Source organism: Cynocephalus volans, chromosome 8 (assembly GCF_027409185.1).
Source record: "Cynocephalus volans isolate mCynVol1 chromosome 8, mCynVol1.pri, whole genome shotgun sequence".
Taxonomy (NCBI): domain Eukaryota; kingdom Metazoa; phylum Chordata; class Mammalia; order Dermoptera; family Cynocephalidae; genus Cynocephalus; species Cynocephalus volans.
In genome coordinates, this window is record NC_084467.1 from 3,387,856 (window position 1) to 3,407,925 (window position 20,070).

Consider the following 20,070-nt stretch of genomic DNA (forward strand, 5'->3'; position numbering starts at 1 on the left):
ATTCTCATCATGTGACCCCCCCTGCAGGTTCCAGAGCACCACTGTCCCAGAGCTGCCTATTCCCATCCTGGTGGGAGAAGAAGCGTCAGAGGACTTCCCAGGGCAATGAAAGGATGGGGGATGGGGGCCTTCTAAATGCATCCACCTGTCTGTTTATTGTCTTTAATAAGGGCTGTTGGTGTCATAAAAAGTGGCTGCTGTCAAGTTTAACAATATTCCCCAGCAGGAGGCCTTTAGAAGGTGCTCAGAGAGGCCTGATAAGTGCTGGGGTGGGGGCTCTTGCACTTTTCCCACCCCAACCCTCAAAATTGCACTGCAGCTTCCCCAAACTTTTTGGCTACCTGGAGATCTTCATGGAACTCAGGGATGCGCATCTCCCTCCTGCTGGCCCTGTGGACCCTTCCAGTGGGTTTTGAAGGCAGAGCAGACTGTCAGCTGGCCACAGGCTCCGTGTGTGAGCTTTGGGCCTCACTCCAGGGAAATGAGGACACCCTGCTTCTCAATTCCATCTGACACTAGAAGTTTGACTCAGAACTTGCTAGAAGGTAGGTTAGTGATCTTATAGAAAAAAAATATATATATAATGATGTTTATTAAAGCATGGTAAGGCAGACTTTATTCAGGACTGTCTTGATAGGTACAGGGGCCACTGCAACGGGTCTTGCAGTGGGGGAGAGAGATGGGCTCCACTCTGAACACAGCATGGGCAAGTGGGACCTTATAGCCCAGGAGCAGGGTGGGGTCAGTGGATGGAAAATCACTAAGAGGAAGCATCTGAGGGGGATTCTGGCTACACCCACCTACCAGGATTCTTGCTGCAGGCAGGCCAGGGTGATCAGACATCCCCTGGGGGTTGATGGCCAGTGAGGACCCCGCCCACATTATGGAAGATGGTCAGATATCATGCATGGGGGGTTCTGGCTAAACTCACTGAGCAAGGTTCTTGCGAAACCTGCATTCTACATGAAAGTGCACAGATGGGCCTAGGAGAGGCTCAGGAGCCCAACTGAAGTTAGCTGAGCAGAGAATCTTGTCACTGGTGCAGTTTGGTGACTACGTCAGGAAGCGAGTGTTTCTCCACACAGAGCAAGAGATGCTGCGGCCTCTACTTCCCACAACTGGCCCCACACCAGAAGAAGCCAGCCGAGGCGAGGCCTGGAGGAATGCGTGACTGTCTACACAGTGGAGTGCCCGCCTGGAGCCCAGGACCCATGCTCAGTGTGCACACATCGTCCTCAGGCCTTCCAGGACCTTCTCGGACCTTCCCAACTCCAGCACAGGAGCTTGTCCAAGCCAAGAGTCAGCAACAAGTCACATCCCTCCTGGGTCAGCATTTCCCAAGCCGAGTTCCTTCCCCCCTATCCCACAGATGTTTACTGAGGGCCTGGGGTGCAGTGGGGACTGCCAAATTTGGAGAAGCAGCAGAGAGCAGACCCCAGGCCAGGGAGGCCCATCCTCTTCTGAGCCTCCGGCCTGCTGAGCCCACAGAGGACTCGCTTTGCGGGGGTTCAGACACTTACGTTCTATGGGAGGAGAGCGCAGATGTCAAATTGTTATGGAAATGCTGGCTTACACACACTTTCTGAAATAGGTTCGTTTTCTGGAGGATTCTCAAGCCTGTGCTTCGTGCATCTCCAGGAGGGAACTGGGCTTCATGCCAAGAATGCCCCACTCTGATTTGAGCCAGAACTCGGTTTTTTTCCCCAGGACATGGAGAAGGGCCTTTGGGGAAGGCAGGGGACCTGCAGCCACCACAGCCCTGCAGGTGTGGAGCCCCCACCTGCCCATAGCCACCAGCCTGCTCTTCTGTCTTCTGCACAGTCAGACTCGTCTGTCCTGTCCCTTCCCTCCATGCGTGTGTCAGAGCCAGGAGGTCCCTGGAGGGAGAGCCCGACAGAGGCTCATGCATAAGTAGTTGTTCGGGGAGGTGACAGTGGAGTCACAGTGAGGCTGGGGGACGTGATATGGCCCCTGGAGATGTCTGATGCACTCAGATTTCGGGATTGGTGGCAGCCATTTTAGGGGCCAGGATTCCCGTGTTGTTGCATGAGTGGAGGTTGTGTGACCTCTGTGCTTCTCTATGCAGGTCCTTCCCTGTGCTGCAATGTCATCCCCTTCCCTCTCCACCTGGTGTGTCAGTTAGCTGTGGCTCCCAAAGTGCCAGGTAACAAACAGCACCAGATCTCAGTGCAGGCACCAGTAGGGTGTACGGCCAGGTGTGCTCTGGGGTTGCCATCTGTCGGCTGATCTGGGCAAGCTTCAGCTGGCGTTACTGAGGCAGTCAGCTCTGCTCCCCATGCCTCTCGTCCCCTGGTCCGCTGGCCTGACAACAGCAAACGTGCACATCAGCCAGTCCATGGGCCCAGCCCAGAGGTAGCTACAGCGTGGCTGGAAGGAGGGTGAAGATGTGGACCACCTGGCGACACGTCACACTGGACAGCAGTCTCAGTCACTGGGGACCCACTCCCCTGACTTCCAGGATCGGCTCCTTTTTAGGTGCTGGTGGCACCTCTTGTTGCAGATGTGCCTGCACATGTTTCTGTGATTGTGTGGCTGGTGTCTACCTCCCCAGCCCCAAGACTGCAACCTGCTCCAGGTGGGGGCTCTGTTCCCCAGCTGCAGCCTTAAGGTCTTCCCAGAGCCTGCACATAGTGGGTCCTCGAGAAGCATCTGTTGAAAGAGTAAGTAGCACTTTTCTGCCTGGCAGGGACCTCCTGGAGATAAGGAGTGTCTCCCTTCAGTCGTGTCTCCTAGGAGGACTGACAGATCCTGATTGGATCAAGGGAGAAAAACCAGGGGGTGCATTTGAGGTCCTGGGGGCACAGCTCAGAGGCACATCTCCAGCCTGCCTCACACTCTGAGAAGGTCACACTGCACATACCGCGCTGCCACTCGATGATGGCCTGGCTCTCCAGGGACAGCCCTGGTGCAGGAGAGGCGTTCTCATGAGTGACCGCAGGTGCAGAGTCAGAGCAGCTTCCATCCGAAAGCAGGATCTCAGGGCCAGTCCTGGCCACCGCTGCTTCCTCTACTTGAGACCCCAGGACAGAGCAGTGGCTGCTCACTGGCTCTGAGCTAGCTGCAGGGCTATGGGCTTTTTGTGCATTTCTGCCAACTCCAGAGGCTGCTTGAGATGACAGAGCTCAGGTCGGAATGCAGGTGGAACTGGCTCTTAACTTGGCCAAGTCCATTATTGTTTCGATGGCTGTCCCATGGCTGCTTTTATCTGCAACCACCAGCAGGCAAAGGGTCTTCTTGCTGCAACATCTGTGAGACCCCGCTGACACTTGGCCAGCATCCAGGAACTCCTAACTCCTCCTTCCTGTGTGTCAACTGTAAAGGACATGCTGGGACCTGCTCCTCTCAGATGGGCCATGAGACAGGCACTAGACGGGTCCCAGGGTCAACACTGAAACATCACTGAAAATAAGTCAGCGATGAGGGCTTAAATCTTGTGGCGGCAAATGCCCTAGAGACTGGGTTCCCATCTTTTAATTCGGGTAGATGTCTGGGGGACAGGGTGTGCATTTTTAGAGAGAGCCCAAAGTGAAAAGATTAGGGGGATTAGGTCTCTGGGATGAACACTGGGTGGAATGGGGCTGTGGTGCTTTCTGCGCACCCTGGGGCTTTCCGGCAGGGCCGAGGCACCAGACTCCTCTGCGTTTATGGAGCACCCACAGATCCAGGCATGCCCAGCCTCAGGCCTCCTGCTCCAGGGAGGTGGCCCAAGTTCTGTGTAGACTCCACCGTAATCACAACCAGGGTGAGAAGCCACTGTGCTTTGAGTACCTACTGTGTGGGGGCTCCTGATCTGGGCGCCTTCGTCGCACGGCTGCCCGTGTGCGGCACCGCAGCAGCCCAGGCAGGCGTTGTATGCAGAATGGGAACCACGATGTCTCTGGGACGTGCCTCTGAGAGGGAGGCACAGCCTGGCTCTGCGGAGGAGCTGTTCCCCTGGAGGTTTGATCTGTTCGCTGTCTCATGGTCTAAACATAGCCTCTGCCAGGTTGTGGGCGCAGGATGCTGGCGAGAGATCGGGACAGACGTCGTGGCCAGCACTGGGGCCAGGACCTTCCTGCCTGGCTCAGACCCCTGGACGGGGTGGTTGTGACAGCAGGAGTCCCCGCTGCTCCTCTGATGCCTCCCTTGCTGGCAGAGCCACGTGGTGCCCTCCCAGGCCCCTGACCTCTCCTGAGCATTGCGAGAGGCCAGCTGCCCCCACCCAGGCCTTCAGAGCCCATCGTCCTTTGTGGAAATATCCAGTGCTACTGGGAATTAAATGCAAGAAGTGGGTCATTTCCTTGTTGGCTGCTGGGCTCACGGCTGAGTGTCTGTGGCTACTGTTCTTAGATGAGGTGTGTGATAAATTCAGCCTGTGCATGAGTGAATGTGAGTGTATGTGCATATGTGTGTGTAGGTGTGTGAGTGTGTGCATGTGAGGCTTGTGTACGTGCATATGTGTGGCTGGGTGTGTGCGTGCGTGTGTGTGAGACTTGTGCACGTGTGTGCATGCGTGTGAGTGTGTGTGTGCACATGTTCTGGGAGGAAGCAGCCAGCAACCACACACCTGGGATGCCCATCCTTAGGCATTGCAATCCACTCTGGAAGTTTAGAATTTTCTCCTCCATGTGGGGGTGGGTGCGTTTCCCTCAGGACTGGCCTTTCTACTTGGGAAGGATGCTGCCTGTCGGAGAGCAGACCTGATTCCACCACGTCTAGGGTAGCCGGGGTCCAGGCCCAGGAGCCTCAGCCTGGCTTGGCATCCTGACCACTACTGTGGGAGCCACATTCTCTGAATGTGAGTCAGTGAGACCAGATGGACAGGCCTGGCTTCTGTTTGGAACCCATTTCAGAGCCATCAAATTTAATTCAGAATTGCTTATCAAGCCTTTGCTCTTTTCCACAAGGGGCCAGAGGCTTGTCGGGGGGCAGGGGGCGTCTGCAGGGTCTCAGAGTGTCACCCCTCACCCTTCCCAGCATGCCACACACACCACAGTGCCCACCTTGGGAGGCTGGGGGCTCTCTAGGACAGGGGTCACACACTTTTTCTTAGAGGGCCTGATGGAAATGTTTTAGGCTTAGGGGCCATGAAGTCTCTGTGGAAATCACTGAGCTCTCCCCATGTGGCACAGAAGCAGCCAGGGACAATATGTAAATGAATGGGTGTGACTGTGTCTCAATAAAACTTTATTTACAAGAGCAGGCAGAGGGCCAGGTTTGGCCTGGAGGCTACAGCTCTCTGACCTCTGCTTCAGGGCCTTGCTAGACACAGGATGACATCAGCATCCCCAAGAGATGGATGAGACAGGCAGAATCCCAGGCCCTCTCAAGGCCTGCTGAGTCACAGCCTGCCTTTTACCACCAGCCCCAAGGGTCTGTGTGTCTGTGGAGATCAGAGAAGCACGGCCCCAGGGGGCAGTATCAGCCATGCCGAGAAATGTGCTCGTTCTCACCAGGGCCTTCCGTGTGCCACATGTGTGGCCAGCGACCACCTGCAGCCTCTGCATGAATCCCCCCACGGCCTGTCTGCAAGTGATCAAGCAGAGGTGAAGCGGGTGCATTGCTTTCCTGGGGCTGCGTGACAAATGAACACTCACCGGGGGCCTGAAGACAGTAGGAATTCATCCTCTCACGTTCTGGGAAGGGGCAGCAGGGCCGTGTTCCCTCTCAAGGCTCAAGCGCTTCTGCTGGCTCTCCCAGGCTCTGTGGCTACGGCATTCCTTGGCTTGTGGCCACATTACTCCAATCTCTGCTTCCATCTTCACCTGGCTTTTTCCCTGTGTCTCTCTGTGTTCTCTCCTCTTGTCTCTCCTAAGTACACCAGCCATTGGATGTAGGGCCCACCCTAAGTCCAGGATGATTTCATCTCGAGATCCTTAAGTAATTGAATCTGTAAAGACCCTATTTCCAAGTAGAGTCATATACTGAGGTTCTAGGTTGACATGTATTCTGGGGGACACTATTCAGCCCAACACAGAGAAGCTAACTTACCTGTCCAGGGGCTCAACACCAAGGTTCTAGCATCTGCTGTTTTGGGAGCCAAGCCAGAAAGATGCATAGTCCAGGTCACAGCTCTGCAGTAGCTGCTGGATGGATCATGACTTTGCAAACACAGGATAAGGGCTCTGGGCCTTCTTGACTCTAACCCACCCCCCAGGTGCCTGACCTTCAGAAAGCCTTCCTATTCAGAAGGTAGACCCCACTGCCAGTGAGTGGCTTTCCCGAGCTTGCCACCCACCACGTCCCCACCCACCACAGTGGATCCCAGGTCTGAAAGAGCAGCGCTTGCCGCTCGGGCTGAGCAGCAGAGCAAGCTGGTACTAAGAAGCAAAAATAGATTGGTGCCTTCCTCTGGGTTTGGAGCTGGTTGATGTGTGGTCTTTCTACCTGAGACTTGTCCCCCAGGCTCTCTGTCTCCCTTCTGCAGCACTGTGTGCTCTTCGGTTCAGAGGTGTCACCAAATGCTAGAAGATTTTCCTCGTCAGGGTACTTGCTCCTTGATGTGGCCACCCCAGCAATGACGGCTTTAGCCAAGCCTAGTGTCAGAAGACACGTATGAACTGCAGGTCCCTTTTGGAGCCCATACCCATCAGGATGCGTATGACGACCCCCCAAGTACTCTCTAGGCCACCACAGCAACTGGCCACACCATGTGGAGAAGGGACGAGGCTCCGTGGCAAGCCTGCTTGGGTTCGAATCCCTTGTTAGCAGTGTCTTAGTGGAGCGTGTAGTAAAGGGTTAACTCTTTTTAAGGAGATGTCCATGCTTGGCTTCTTGGAGGTAATCTCAAAGCCCTTGGAGTGTCCTGCCTGATGAGAGTGTCCTTCCCTGAGGACTTCCTTTCCCTGCATGCTGCGATGAACCTAAGTCCCGTGAGACACCAGCACAACCATTTCCTCAGGGAGGGCTCTATGCTCTCCAGTGTAGGACCCTGTCCTAAGCTGGGTGGACGTCTGACGAGAAGACACTTTGTGTCTACAGTCTTGGGACTGCAGCACCTCCCGAGCCGGGCCATGGCTCACTGCGGTGGTTAATTTTATGTGTCACCTCGACTGGGCTCAGGGATGGCCAGGTAACTGATAAAACCTAATTTCTGGGTATGTCGGTGAGGGTGATTCTGGGAGAGATCAGCATTAGAATCGGGAGACTGAGTAAAGACGATCATCCTCAATGTGGGCAGCACCAACCAATTTCCTGAGGGCCCGATTAGAACAAAAAGGCAGAGAAAGAACAAATTTGCGTGCTCTCTCCTTGAGCTGGGACCTCGGAGTGCCTGGGGCTCAGGCCTTTGGACTCAGGACTTACAGCAGCACCACCCCCACCCTTGCCAATGGTTCTCGGGCCTCTGTCATCAGACTGAGCTACACCACCAGCATTCTTGGTCCTCCAGCTTGCAGGTGGCAGATCGTGGGACTTCTCAGCCTCCATAATCACATGAGCCGACTCCCGTAATAAATCTCCTCATATGTATGAGGGTACTTCAAAAAGTTCACGGAAAGATTTCTATGATCTTTTGATTCCATGCACCTTGAGCTTTTGAAATACCCTCGCATATCTATGTACATCCTGTTGGTTCTGTTTCTCCAGAGGACCTAACTAATACACTCACCCCTTGGAAGCCTCTGCAGGGTCACTCAGAAAGTGACACACTCCTTCTATTCCTGCCATAAAAGCTGGTGGCCTTGCTTTTCCATGAGTGTTGCAGTTTTAGAAGGTGCATCTTCTCTTAGCATCCTGCCCCCAGGAGGTGGCCACGTGCCTCAGAATGAGCCTAAACCCTGAACTGCCTCCCACTCATGCATGTCAGCTGGCCTCCTCCCTGCTCTCCCGTGAACACTGTGAGCTGCACCCTGCTCAAGCCAGCATGTTCCCAGAGACTGTTTTGCAAAGACTGCTGTGAAGTTGACACTTTGCGGGTGTTTGTAGGAAAGGAATGGTTTCTTTGAGGTAGAATTGGCACTGGGGCTACCCAGTGTCACCTCTCACCTATCAGAATCCCGCCTGTAGACAGACAGCTTGCAGCCAGTGGCCATGGGTCTCTGTTTGCATACTGCGGGCACATGAGGCCTCTGCATTGGGACATGAGCTACTGTAAGCACAGAGATGTCACCTGTCTGCCTTGGTAAATTTCAGGACCGTGGCTCCTGCCTTCATCCAAGTGTTTTGGACAAATGTGCCCTGCATCCCTCACATGCTAGAAAAGAAGACCCTCGATAGGTTTGCTTTTGCAGTGGACGATGGCCCATGTTTGATTCGAATTTGTTTAATAAGACCTTGTTCAGATCCAGAGATGGATTACTAACTTCCACATCAATCTTCAGGGCCTGATCTTATTACAAACCACCACAAATATAACCATAAAAGCCCTATTGATTGATGCAGAGCTTGGTAATCCATCTGTCCCCATCCATTATTCTGGGTATAATTTTTCATTATCTGGATGGCAGCTGATTCCTAGCACATTAGTATACAGTGGCAATTACCAGGAACAGAAGAGCCCCTAAATTAGCAGAAACAATAACACCTGTCAGGAAAAGGAAGAATCCCTGCACAGCAAGCTCCTGGGCTCTGGGACCATATCTGAATTGCAAAGAGTATGAAGATGGTATTCAATATTGACCTTGAAAGTAGAGAGGAGACTTCTGTGTTTTTTCCCCTTTCTTGGGTGGATAGAGTGTATGTTCCCTTAGGTAACATCATTGTCAACCCAATCATAGCCCATCTGACTGCTAGCATGGAGACTGTTGAAGGAGTGCCTTGCACGGGGTCAGTAGGGTTTATGGGACAGTTTTTCTTGCTTGTGTTGCTTAATAGAAACCAGAGACTTGACCAGAGGGAACATGATTTAAGGTGTGAGTGTGGAGAGACACTAGTGAGGAAGGAGAGAATTTGAGGGATGTCCTCCTGAGAAAGGTGGCATTTGCATGGTACCAGGAAAGTCCTTTCCAGAGACCAAGAGGGAATGATTCCTCTTCACACAATGATTCCACAATCTGAACATTCTTGTGTTTCTCAAGAATCAGTTTCTTTCCAATGTGAATGTAGAAAGTTAAGAGACACATGACCAAAGTATTTCTAAGGGCCCCTGAAGGGATAAAATTGGTAGATTTCTCACTGTGTTTTGATTTCCAAAAATCAAGCATCCTGTCTAATTGACTTCTCAAGGGGAATTGCCCTACAAGGTAATCTATTCTCAAGCAGCTTCACGTGGTCAAATCTAGCAGGGTGATGCCAACTGCTGCTAGTTATTATGGCCTTTAAATCATCTTGACAGTGGCCAGTGAAATCCCAGAAGACAGTAAATCTTTGATGATGGAGTCAGAAGGTCCTAGTCTTTTGAACCAAGATTGTAGTTTGTGTCTCAGCTTTAACCAGTCATTCAGAATGGATACACTCATATGCTTCTATGTAATTTGCAAGCAAAACCATCTTTGGCTATTCACCTAAAGCAAGGATCTGCAAACTACAGTCTGTGAGCCAAATATGACCACTGTCTGTTTCTGTAAATAAAGTTTTATTGGAACATAGCCATGCCCATTTGTTTGTATATTGTCTGTGGCTGCTTTTATGCTACAACAGCGGAGTTGAATAGTTGTGACAGAGACCATACTGTCTGCAAAGCCTAAAATATTTACCATCTGGTCCTTTAAGAAAAGGTTTGCCTACCTGGGATCCACGTGAAGACTTCAGGGAGTTATACAGATGAGGAAGCAGCTCCTGGCTTTTGGGGAAGACTGAATAAAAGGGCAGATGCTTTGAACACATACAACGTCTCACATGTTGTTCTGCACTCTTTGTAGTAGAAGGTTTCCAAAGAGAGGAAATGAGGCATCTTTATGGATCTTCCGTATCCCAGCCTGCTTGCTCCTATATGTCAAAAGGCCCAGTCCTTGTTTAGCCATTGTGACTGCAGGGTCTGTAGGATCTTCTCACAGCCCTGGCTTCTTATGCAGAAGCCCAGTGGCCCATGGGTTTCATTGAAGCAAAGGCTATTTGCTTTGCAAGCAAAGTATGTGGGAAGTAGCAAAATGTTTATCTCCAACCGATTTAATACCAGAATGTGGCTACAGTTGTGTTAGATTTCGATTTAGAGGTTTGATTTTCTCAGGGACTCCAAAGAATTGCCTTTCATCCTGAGTAACCAGGGGAAAGTCACTTTACTTCTCTGAGTATCAGGCTCCTGGTTGGTCAGACAGGTACCAACGATGCAGGTTGAGAACGTATTAAATCTGTCATGTGTGTGAAGACTTAGCAAGGTAACCAGGATAAAAAAAAAATCACTCGAGAAAGCAGAACTGTTGTCTTATTGTTGTATTTCTGCCCAGGTTCTCTTAGCTGGTGATTAGCCCCATATGGTTTCCTCCAAATTTTAATTTGGGAAGCTAGATGGAGAAAATTCACACAAGGCAGGAAAAGGACCTCCAGAACAAGGCTGACATTGGAAATACGTCATGGCCTCTGTTCCTGTTCTCCTGGTTTCTTATTTTTGACTTCTCATTTAAAGTTTAATAATTTATCACACAGCCTAATGTCGCAAGCTTTTGTGTCAGGCAGTGTGGGGGAGAGGGGCAGGGGTAGGCAGGGAGATGCTGAAGATTTCATTCACAAGGACCTCAGGCAAAGGGCTGGGCTTCTGTTCCTGAGTCATTAGTGATGGGTCCCTTGAACCCACCATTTTTCTTTCTGGGCCTCAGTTTCTTTGATCCACCAGAAAAGGAAAATCAATGCTTTCCCGTCCTTACCTGCAGGGAGGATGGAAGGGAATTAAACACCTAGGGTACAGATGGTCATGAAACTTTTCCCTTCTGAGGATTTTGGCCACTGCAAAGATTCAACATTACAGAAGAACCCCTTAGTCATGAGACAAGAGTCAAAGTCTGGCAATGTCCTGGGGCCCGTCTGGACCCGCTGATGTTGAGAGTGGACCACAGAGATCGCTACTATCATAAGGGCACTCCCAGTGCCTCTAGGTGGGTCTGGCCCCTCAGGCTGAACCATCCCTGCTGCTACCCCTCGATTCAGCCCCACCCACTTGGCTCTTATGTGTCACCCACCTCCATAGGCACGGAGTTCTCCAGCCTTGGCCTAGAAGACAGCAGGTTTAGGCCCAGGAAACAAAGATCCAGTTCTTGCTGTAGGAACTGGGATGTGACATGCCAATAAATGGCTGAGAAGCTCTTGGTGTGTGCCCAAACACTCCCTGAGGGGTTGTTCCACGGAGGAGGTGGTGGGGCATAAGCACCTGCCTCCATGATTGTAGATGCTTGTGTTCTCCCAGGAATATAGAAGGAAGAGGAGCCAGCCTCTGAACACTAAGATTAAAGAAGTCTGAGCTCAGAATCATGTACACAAATGCTCTCAGAGTAGGCTTGGGAGCCAGCAGATCCTGTGTGATCTGAAGATTTTACACAAAGTCTACCAAATAGTTTTCACTTTCGTAATGGATAATGACAATATCAACTTTTGAGAGTTGTTGCCAGAAGTAAAGGAGATAATAACACACACAATTGCCACCACTTATTGAATATGTCTATGATTATCACCACCATCAACCATCATCATCATCATGATCATCACCATCATTGTCATGATTATCAACACCACCATCATTATTATGACCACCATCGTCATCATCAACCATCATCACTATCCTCCTCACCATCCTCACCATCATCATCACCATCATCACCGTCATCATCACCATCATCATCACTATCATCATCATCACCATCATCACCATCATCACCACCATCACCACCATCACCATCATCATCATCATCACCATCATCACCATCATCACCACCATCATCATCACCATTATCACCATCATCACCACCATCATCATCACCATCATCATCGCCATCATCACCACCATCACCACCATCATCATCACCATCATCATCACTATCATCATCACCATCATCATCACCACCATCATCACCATCACTATCACCACCATCAACCATCATCATCATCATCATCATCACCATCATCATCACTATCATCACCATCATCATCACCAACATCATCACCATCATTATCATCACCACCATCATCACCATCATCATGACCATCATCATCACTATCATCATCACCATCATCACCATCATCATAATCACCATCATCATCATCACCACCATCATCACCATCATCATCACCATCATTGCCATCATCACCACCATCATCATCATCATCACCATCATCACTACCATCATCACCATCATCACCACCATCACCACCATCATCACCATCATCATCATCACTACCATCATCACCATCATCACCACCATCATCACCATCATCACCATCACCATCACCATCACCACCACCATCATCATCATCATCACCACCATCACCATCACCACCATCATCATCATCATCATCATCATCATAGTCACCTTCACCATCCTCCTCCTCCTCACCATCATCATCAGTAACACTACCATCAGCAGCAGCCTCTTTCTCATCACAGGAAGTACAGAAACAGGATAAGTATATATTTTTCATGACAGCCTGGCTGTATCTTGACTGGGCCAGAGGAAGTATACAGTCAGAAGGCAACAGGAGACCGAGCAGGTAGCCACCCCTCCAGGATTGTCCATTAAGCTGGACGTTCTTTTTACCCTTTCTCTCTCCAGGTCTGTTAGGTCTCAGAGAACCTGGTGAATAATAGGAAGGGATTACTGGGGCTGATGGATGTTCCATTGTTGGTGAGACTGAGGGTGGTCTTTGTGGCATAACTTAGCTTTCAACCCCACTGGCAAACTGATTTGTCATCCTGGAGGAGAGGGAAACTCGTCCAGACGTTTTCGGCAGATGCCACAAATTGGGCACAGGTATTTGGGAAGGCCATTGACCAGAAACAGTAGTAAATGCTGCATCTTTCAAAAATGGCACCAGAGCAGCTGTTTCCTGAGGGTGGGCACTAGGTTTAGTTGGTCACCACTGGTGCAGTGTGGCACACGGTAGGAGCACAACAAGCCGTGGTTGAGTCAATGGGTAACAAATGAATAAAGGGAGGCCCATGACACTCGGATATTTCCTCCACTGTTTTCCTAGTGGTGCTCACCCTGTGGGTTCAGGATGGGGATCCCTCATGACCAACAGCAATAGCCCAGAAAGGAGGGGAGACAGAGAGATGAAGCTCATTTTCTGGTCGTGGACGCCTTTAATCAGTCATTGATAATGTCCTGCACGAAGACCCTGTTTGGTAGAGAGGTAACACCTGTTTGTGAGGCTGTGTCCTTGGGAGGCCACCAGAAAAATCCTGACCCTCTGAAATCTGCCATGCTGGAACATACATGCATGGTGTTGTCACCCAGCAGCCCACCAGTTTGGCCAGCTGTGACGGGTGTGCCTCCACAAGGTGGGCATTAAGATTGGAGTGGAGGCAGGAGGGGCCGTCCGCATTTCGGCAGGGCGTGGTACTGCCCCTGCAGGCTCCGCAGGCTCCACAAACCCACCTCACTGCCTTTAACTTCCAGCTCCCCAGGGGTGGCTCCTGCTAACAGCCAGAGGACAGAGCCAGGGCTGTGGACCTTCCAGCTGGCCCTGACTGGCCAGTGGGATCAGCCAGGGGAGGCTCCTAGTGTCCAGGTCCTGGGAAGGACATGACAGATGTGTGGTCAGGAAGCAGTGTGGCCTGGGGTAGAGCCGGGGGAGGGGGCTGTAACAAGCTTGCCTTCTTCCCTCCCCTGCCTGGGCCTGTGGTCGGGGGCAGATGCTGCAGGAGGGGCGGGGGCAGGGGGAAGGTGTGGGAGAGAATTCCTGTCCTCTGCCATCCACATGCATGGTTACCCCACAGCTCTTGGTCAGGGCTCTGGCTGCCCTGCTGCAGATGTGGCCAGTCCTTCTGTCCCTGTCCTGCTGATTCCACTGTCCCTCCCATTTCCCTTCCCTGCCAAGGAATAGGGACAGGGCAGTGGGGCCAGACTGTGGATCCCCCTTTGGGAAGCATCCTCTGCTGGCCTGGATCTTTTATTCCTGCAAACTCATCATGCAGTGAACTTATTGGAGAGGACTCTGGAAAGAGGAAGATGCCTCCCAATGATCGTCATGCCCCCGGGTCTGCAAGGGTGTTGGACCACATACCACTCTTCCCCACCTCCCCCCAGTAAGTCCCAGGTCATCCTGGTTTCTTCTGGGTCAGGCCAAACTTGCTCCCACTCACAGGCCAGCTGCCCTGGTGCTCACACCTCTGGAATCCAGGATCAGAGCTCACCCAGGGTGCAAGAGGAGGAAGGAGTGGGTGACAGGTCCTCGAGAGAAGTCTCAGCCTGGTAAAGGCGGCAGGTGAAGGGCTTGGCACGTTCAAGAAAGGACACCGCCGCCCATGGGCTGGGTCACAGCTCAGGTATGCAGTTTAGGGGGAAGGAACGAGGCCAGAGTTGGAGGAGCCACACTGGCTTGACCCTGGTGGGAACAGCCTTGGTGCCCGCAGCACCTACCAGCAGCTGGCTGCAGTGGGAAGGAGGGCCTGGGCGCCTGTTGTATCCCACGGGGTCCCCTCGAGGGCACCCAGGTTGGGAGGACAGAGCTCTGTTTCATGCCTGGGCCTGGTTTCACACCTGCCCTCTCCCGTTTCCTCCTTTCCAGGTTTGGCTGTGCATCAGATCATCACCATCACCGTCTCCCTCATCATGGTCATAGCTGCTCTGATCACAACTCTTGTCTTAAAAAATTGGTAAGGCTCCTCAGGCCCTCCTGGCCTGGTGATGGGGGGCTGTAGGGTCCCCAGGGAGGTGCGTAGCCCTGGATGAATCACAGCCATGGGAATGGGAACCATCTGATCGGTTTGGGCCAGAGAACACCCTGCGAGGCTTCTCCTGCCCTGCACTCTGCTAGCCTTCTGCCCCAGGGCTGCAGCTCTCTGACACTGCCCTTGGGGCATGGCCCCCTCCCCCTGGCTTTCTCCGCAGAAAGCCAGCAAGCCCAGCCTTCATGCCATCGTTTCTCAGGCTGCATGCTCTTCCTGTCTCTGCATTCTTTCTCTGGATCCAAGTGTACCCTTGGATGCTGCCAACCCAGACACGGTCCCCATTGCTTATTTCCTCTGGACCTTCCCTGGAAAGGCAGGGACAGTGGCCTCCCTGCCAGCAGCCTGGTGGGATCGTGCACCTGCCCCTCGCGGTCTCAGGTGGCCCGTTGCATGGCCAGCCTCTTCTGCAACCCTCCTTCCTCTCTCCGCCACTCTGTCTCTGAACTAGGTTACTGCTTTGCTCCAGGCTGCCTGCCTTTGCCTGGAAATTGGCCTACTTTAGGACAGCCTTACTGGGTGTACATACCTGGTACACCCCTGAGAAAGTCAGGAGCTGCTGGGTGACCCTGCCTGCACCTGCCTGCAGCCACTTCTGCAGCAACTGTGTCTCCTTTTAGCATCAAAGCCGAAATTCCCTTGTAGAGTAAAAGACCCAAGTGATCCCCACGCTGCCTGCAGATAGTAATATGGACTCAGGCATATTCTGATGGGCAGAATCAGCACCTGAGCTTCTGAATAACAGGGAAACATGTAGACACGGGAGACAAAGCCAAGCTCTGGGATCAGAGCAGGTGGGACCTGGTGGCAGGTAGTGGCACAGCCCCAGAACAAACCTCCCACCCACTCAGCGAGACTTTGAAGCTGCCTCCTGATGGCCAGCAAACTGGGTCCCTGGTGTTTTCTGGGGACAGGTGGCAAGGTCCACAGAGAAGTTCATAGCAGGGCTTCTTAGGCAGGTGCTGGCCAGAGGAGGAGCTCCAGGACTCCTAGACCAAGTGCGTGTCCGGCGGCACAAATCCCGTCTTGATGAGGAGATTCATCTCTCCCAAGGAGATGGCAGACTCTGTGGCCCATGGGTGACAGGCAGCCAGGCCTTCACCTTCATTTTCTAACACATTGGGGTTTGCAGCAAACCTTCAAAGAGCCCTTCAGGGAGAACAGCCTGGGGGTGGGTGAGTAGGTTCCAGGAACCTGGCCTTCCCCTGCAGAATGACTTTTGGGGTGCAGCTGGCCTCTGGCTTCTGCATGCACCCCTTCACCTTCATTCATGGGGTGGGGTTTCTACCCCAGGAGTCAGGATCCCTCTCAGTGGGAATACCAAGATTTGTGAGGAAACAGGCCCATGAGCCCCTGCCCCCTGCACCCCAGTTTCCACAGCAGCTCTGAGCATCGGGGGAAGGGGAGGTGGTATCCTGACCGAGGGAAGATTGCGTGGCTCCCCAAGCTGAGGGGAGTTTCCTCCTTGCCACCCTCCAGACCTTCTTGTGACCTTGTCTTATAAGTGGCACCCAGGGACGTCCCTGAAGACCCCTGTGGTCAAATCCCTCGACTGACGAGAGTGGGATTCCCATATTCATCCTAAGTGGCCTCTGGAAGCCTCTCTGGTCCAGAGGAACAGGAAAATAAGGCAAGTGTCCATGGCAAGGCAGGACAGTTCCCTTAGTAGACCCTATAGGGGCAGAGGATGATCCCATATCATTTCCAGCTTGTGAATGTGGACAGGGGTTCCCACCTTATCAATTGTCCCCAAAGACAGTTCCATGTCCATTCTGAAACGAAGGAACGGACTACCCCAGCCTGTGCCCAAAGGCTCCCGCACTCTCTAGGCCCCTCTAGCAGCCAGCACCCACCACAGTTTTCATCCCGTGAGGCATTCATGGGGACACCAAGTCAGCAGCACACTGTCAGGCTGACATTCTTCAGCCAAACAAGGCACCAGCTCTGCGACGACACAGCTCGATGGCTTGCCTCATGATTCTTCCTGTGATAATGGCCACATTTAAAATTCGAATTTTATTTGATATACATATTTTTTAAAAGAGCAGATTGCTTGATTGTGGCTGATCTTTCTGAGAGGCTGGGAATTACCACTCGATATTAAATCAGGAATAACTCATGCCTGGAAGCGAGGGTTCCGCAGTTGAAACGCTGGAGCTGCGTTGGTGGGTTTTGGCCTCGGCCGCCCCCACCCCAGCCTCTCTCTCTCTTCCAGCTGTGCCCAAAGCAGGAACACTCGTCGGAACAGCCACCAGAGGAAAACCAACCAGCAGGAAGAGAGCTGCCAGAACCTGACCGACTTCACCCCGGCCCGGGTGCCCAGCAGCCTGGACATATTCACGGCCTACAATGAGACCCTCCAGTGTTCACACGAGTGTGTCAGGGCATCGGCGCCTGTGTACACGGATGAGACACTGCACCCGACGGGGGAGTACAAGTCCACATTTAATGGAAACCGGTAAGCTCAGGCTCGGGCCCCGAAGCCATAAAGCTCCTGGTGGTCCAGACCCCAGAGCCGGGCACGGCCCAGCTTAAGGCTATTGGTCAGTTTAAGTCATTCCTTAGATCACTTTGAGGAGCCCAGAAGATGCAGGAAGCTGATTTGGCAAAACAGGAGGGGCTGGGTATATATCAACAGGTGTTTTGCCACCCCAAGAATGCAGCAGCGAGAGTTCCCTTCCAGACCCTAAACCTGGGCGGTGGATGGAAGTGCGCCTTCCCCAGCCCTGGCTACACACCATAGAGGCTGAGCGGCCAGCCGTCATCCTGCAGAGTCCAAATTGGCCTCCAGAATATCAGCAAATTACGACTGGTCCCTCCCAGAGTCAGGATCTTTGAGCACCCATCAATAAAATGTCAGCAGCAAATCTAGCAAAAATACCAAATTCCAACCAGACTCCCAGACCAAATGTTTTTATTAAATGCTCTTTTTCATTACTCATGTGTAATCCCTCAAAGGAGACATACCCCAACAACCACCCCTGGGAACGTTTAATAAACCCTTGAGCCAGCTTCTGAAGGTTAGTCCAGAATTCAATTAAAATATCAATAAGCTATTTTTTTAAAGCGAGTATTCGCTCATGCATCATTTTGTAAATTAAAAAATAAAACCTCCAACAACTTAAATATCGTAGGAAGAAATGAGTAGGCCATGAGGCTGCCTTCAAGGGCTCACTGCTAGCAGCTGAGGGACCCTGCCCGGGGTCTCCTAAAGGGTTCCCCCTGGTATGGGACCAAGGGTGAGGCAGCCCGACGGGGCTCACTTTGGGAAAGGGTGGGCAGCGTGCTCACTTCTATGCTGTTTGCCGATTGTTCGAGGCAAGAAAGCAGGACCCTGGTGATCGAGGGATGTGGGGCATCTGCCGAGTCTGCAGCCAATGTGTCCTATGCTGGCAGCGGGAATGAGCAGGGGTCGTCTGCGCCTCCTCTCATGGCGCCTCGTGGACTCTGCAACACTCTGTCCTCAGACACTCCTTCCCTTCCAGTGGAGGACAGTGGAGCTCAGGGCTATTGTCCTGAATCTCTTTGATTTCACACTCGGACATTTGAGGAGCTTGTTGGTGGCATCTCAGCCTTCCAGAACGCTGAGTTGACAAAGAATTGGCAAAAGGATTTTCCAACCATTTCATTGAACGTATGTGTATCAGTTCAGATATGAACCCTGGCCAACCAGGGCTTTGGCCTTTTTGGGGAGGGAGGGAGGGGTGTGAGTTGGTCCTCGTTGTTTGGTTTTCTGCCACTCTGTGCCATGTGGTATGATGTGCCCTGTCCAAGCATGGGGCAGGCATTCTCATGCCCTGGCATGGAAATGTCAGGTTTTTGCTTTTTGGCCCAAGGTAATGCTCTGTGGGATCTCAATGGCCTTGGGAAATGGTAGCTTAGTCTCAGCAGTGAAGAAATATGGGGGAGACATTTTAGGAGGCAGGTCCTGTCCTTTCTGTCATGTGCAACGAAATGCATCACATCTCTGCCATCAGAGGTGGAGACCCTGGGCTCTGGGCTTGTCCTGCAAATTCAAAAACTAAATTCTGGAGATGACGCAACTGGGGGGGTAGGTGGTGAGGGGAACACACCAGCCTTCTGGCCTCCACATCAGAGTCCTGGTGTGCTGTGGGTGTTAGCAAATGAAGACCTCTCCCCAGCCGCGAGGAGGGGGTCCCTTCCTGCCCGAGGCCAGTGGGCCCGAGTGGGGCATGTCCTTCCTGGGTTCTCTTCTCAAGAAGTGGCTGTCCGCAGCAGGCCTGGTCGGCTTGCCCACGGCGGGTTACACACCAGCATGCACAAGCCCGTTTTTCTGCTTGCTACAGACCTTCCTCTTCTGATCGGCATCTGATTCCTGTGGCCTTCGTGTCTGAAAAATGGTTTGAAATCTCCTGCTGACTGGCCGAAGTCTTTTTTACCTCCTGGGGGCAGGGCAGACGCCATGTGTCTATTTCATGGTAGGTGCCTTTCTTTGAACGTTGATTTTTTTTTTTTTTAAATCTCCTTTTCCTTACCTACCCCTCTCCCCTCCCTGTCTCCACTTTGGGATAATTGGGAGCCCTTCTTGATGTGGCGGGTGGATTTCCAATGGCGTTACTTTTCTGAATGCAAACCAGAGGGCCGGGCTTTGGGTGTGTAAGTTGCATGTTAGACATGCCCTTCATGTCCCAGTGGGGGACAGTAATGGATGCTCGTGAGCCCCAATTCAGCACCAGGACCATGATGGTCAGCACCATTCGATCCCGAAGGCAAGCCACCAGGAGCATGGCCCGTGTGGCGGGAAAACCATCTCCTGAAACAAGCCTAGTGACAGTGCCACCTCCTGCAACAGGAGGGGAGGCGGGTGGGGCCGGGTGGGCGGGAATCACACCTCCATCCCGCGCCTTTACATTGGGGGAGGGCGCGAGGCAGAATTAAAGTACAATTTTGAAATATAAAAATAAGAGATAAGAAGGAAAATGATAAAGAAAGAAAGTGAAGGGTTGAGACATCTACTAATTTGAAGCCAGGGACTGGCACCAAAACAGGATGAATTTTCCACGCTCTGGTGGATAGGAACATTTGGTTTGCTTTCCGTGATATTAACTTCAATGCTAACGCTAAATTGCTTTCTTCTGTGCTGCGTCTCTGAGCACGCGGGCTGCTGGGGAAGAGCATCTCGCCCCCACGACTGCACGCTCCGGACGTGCTACATGCACGTCTACACACGCACCCGGGTTTTGTTTCTGTCTTTGTTCTTTGGCTTGTTTTTCTTTCTAAGGCGAGGCTTTCTAAGGATCCTCATCTCGCTCGTTTTGCTCGTTCACAGGGTAAACCTCTCCCCCCAGATATTC

At 52.2% G+C, this 20,070-nt stretch overlaps 1 protein-coding gene across 1 annotated transcript in view; it reads left to right on the forward strand.

The window, feature by feature from the left end:
- The window catches only part of AJAP1 (adherens junctions associated protein 1), a 64,157-nt gene extending 45,022 nt beyond the window's left edge, over window positions 1-19,135 (forward strand). Inside the window, exons 4-6 of the mRNA XM_063105688.1 lie at window positions 14,596-14,683; window positions 16,971-17,213; window positions 19,063-19,135. Coding sequence (XP_062961758.1) covers window positions 14,596-14,683; window positions 16,971-17,213; window positions 19,063-19,135 — 404 coding nt within the window. The remainder of the gene's footprint in view (window positions 1-14,595; window positions 14,684-16,970; window positions 17,214-19,062) is intronic.
- Window positions 19,136-20,070: the final 935 nt, after the last annotated feature.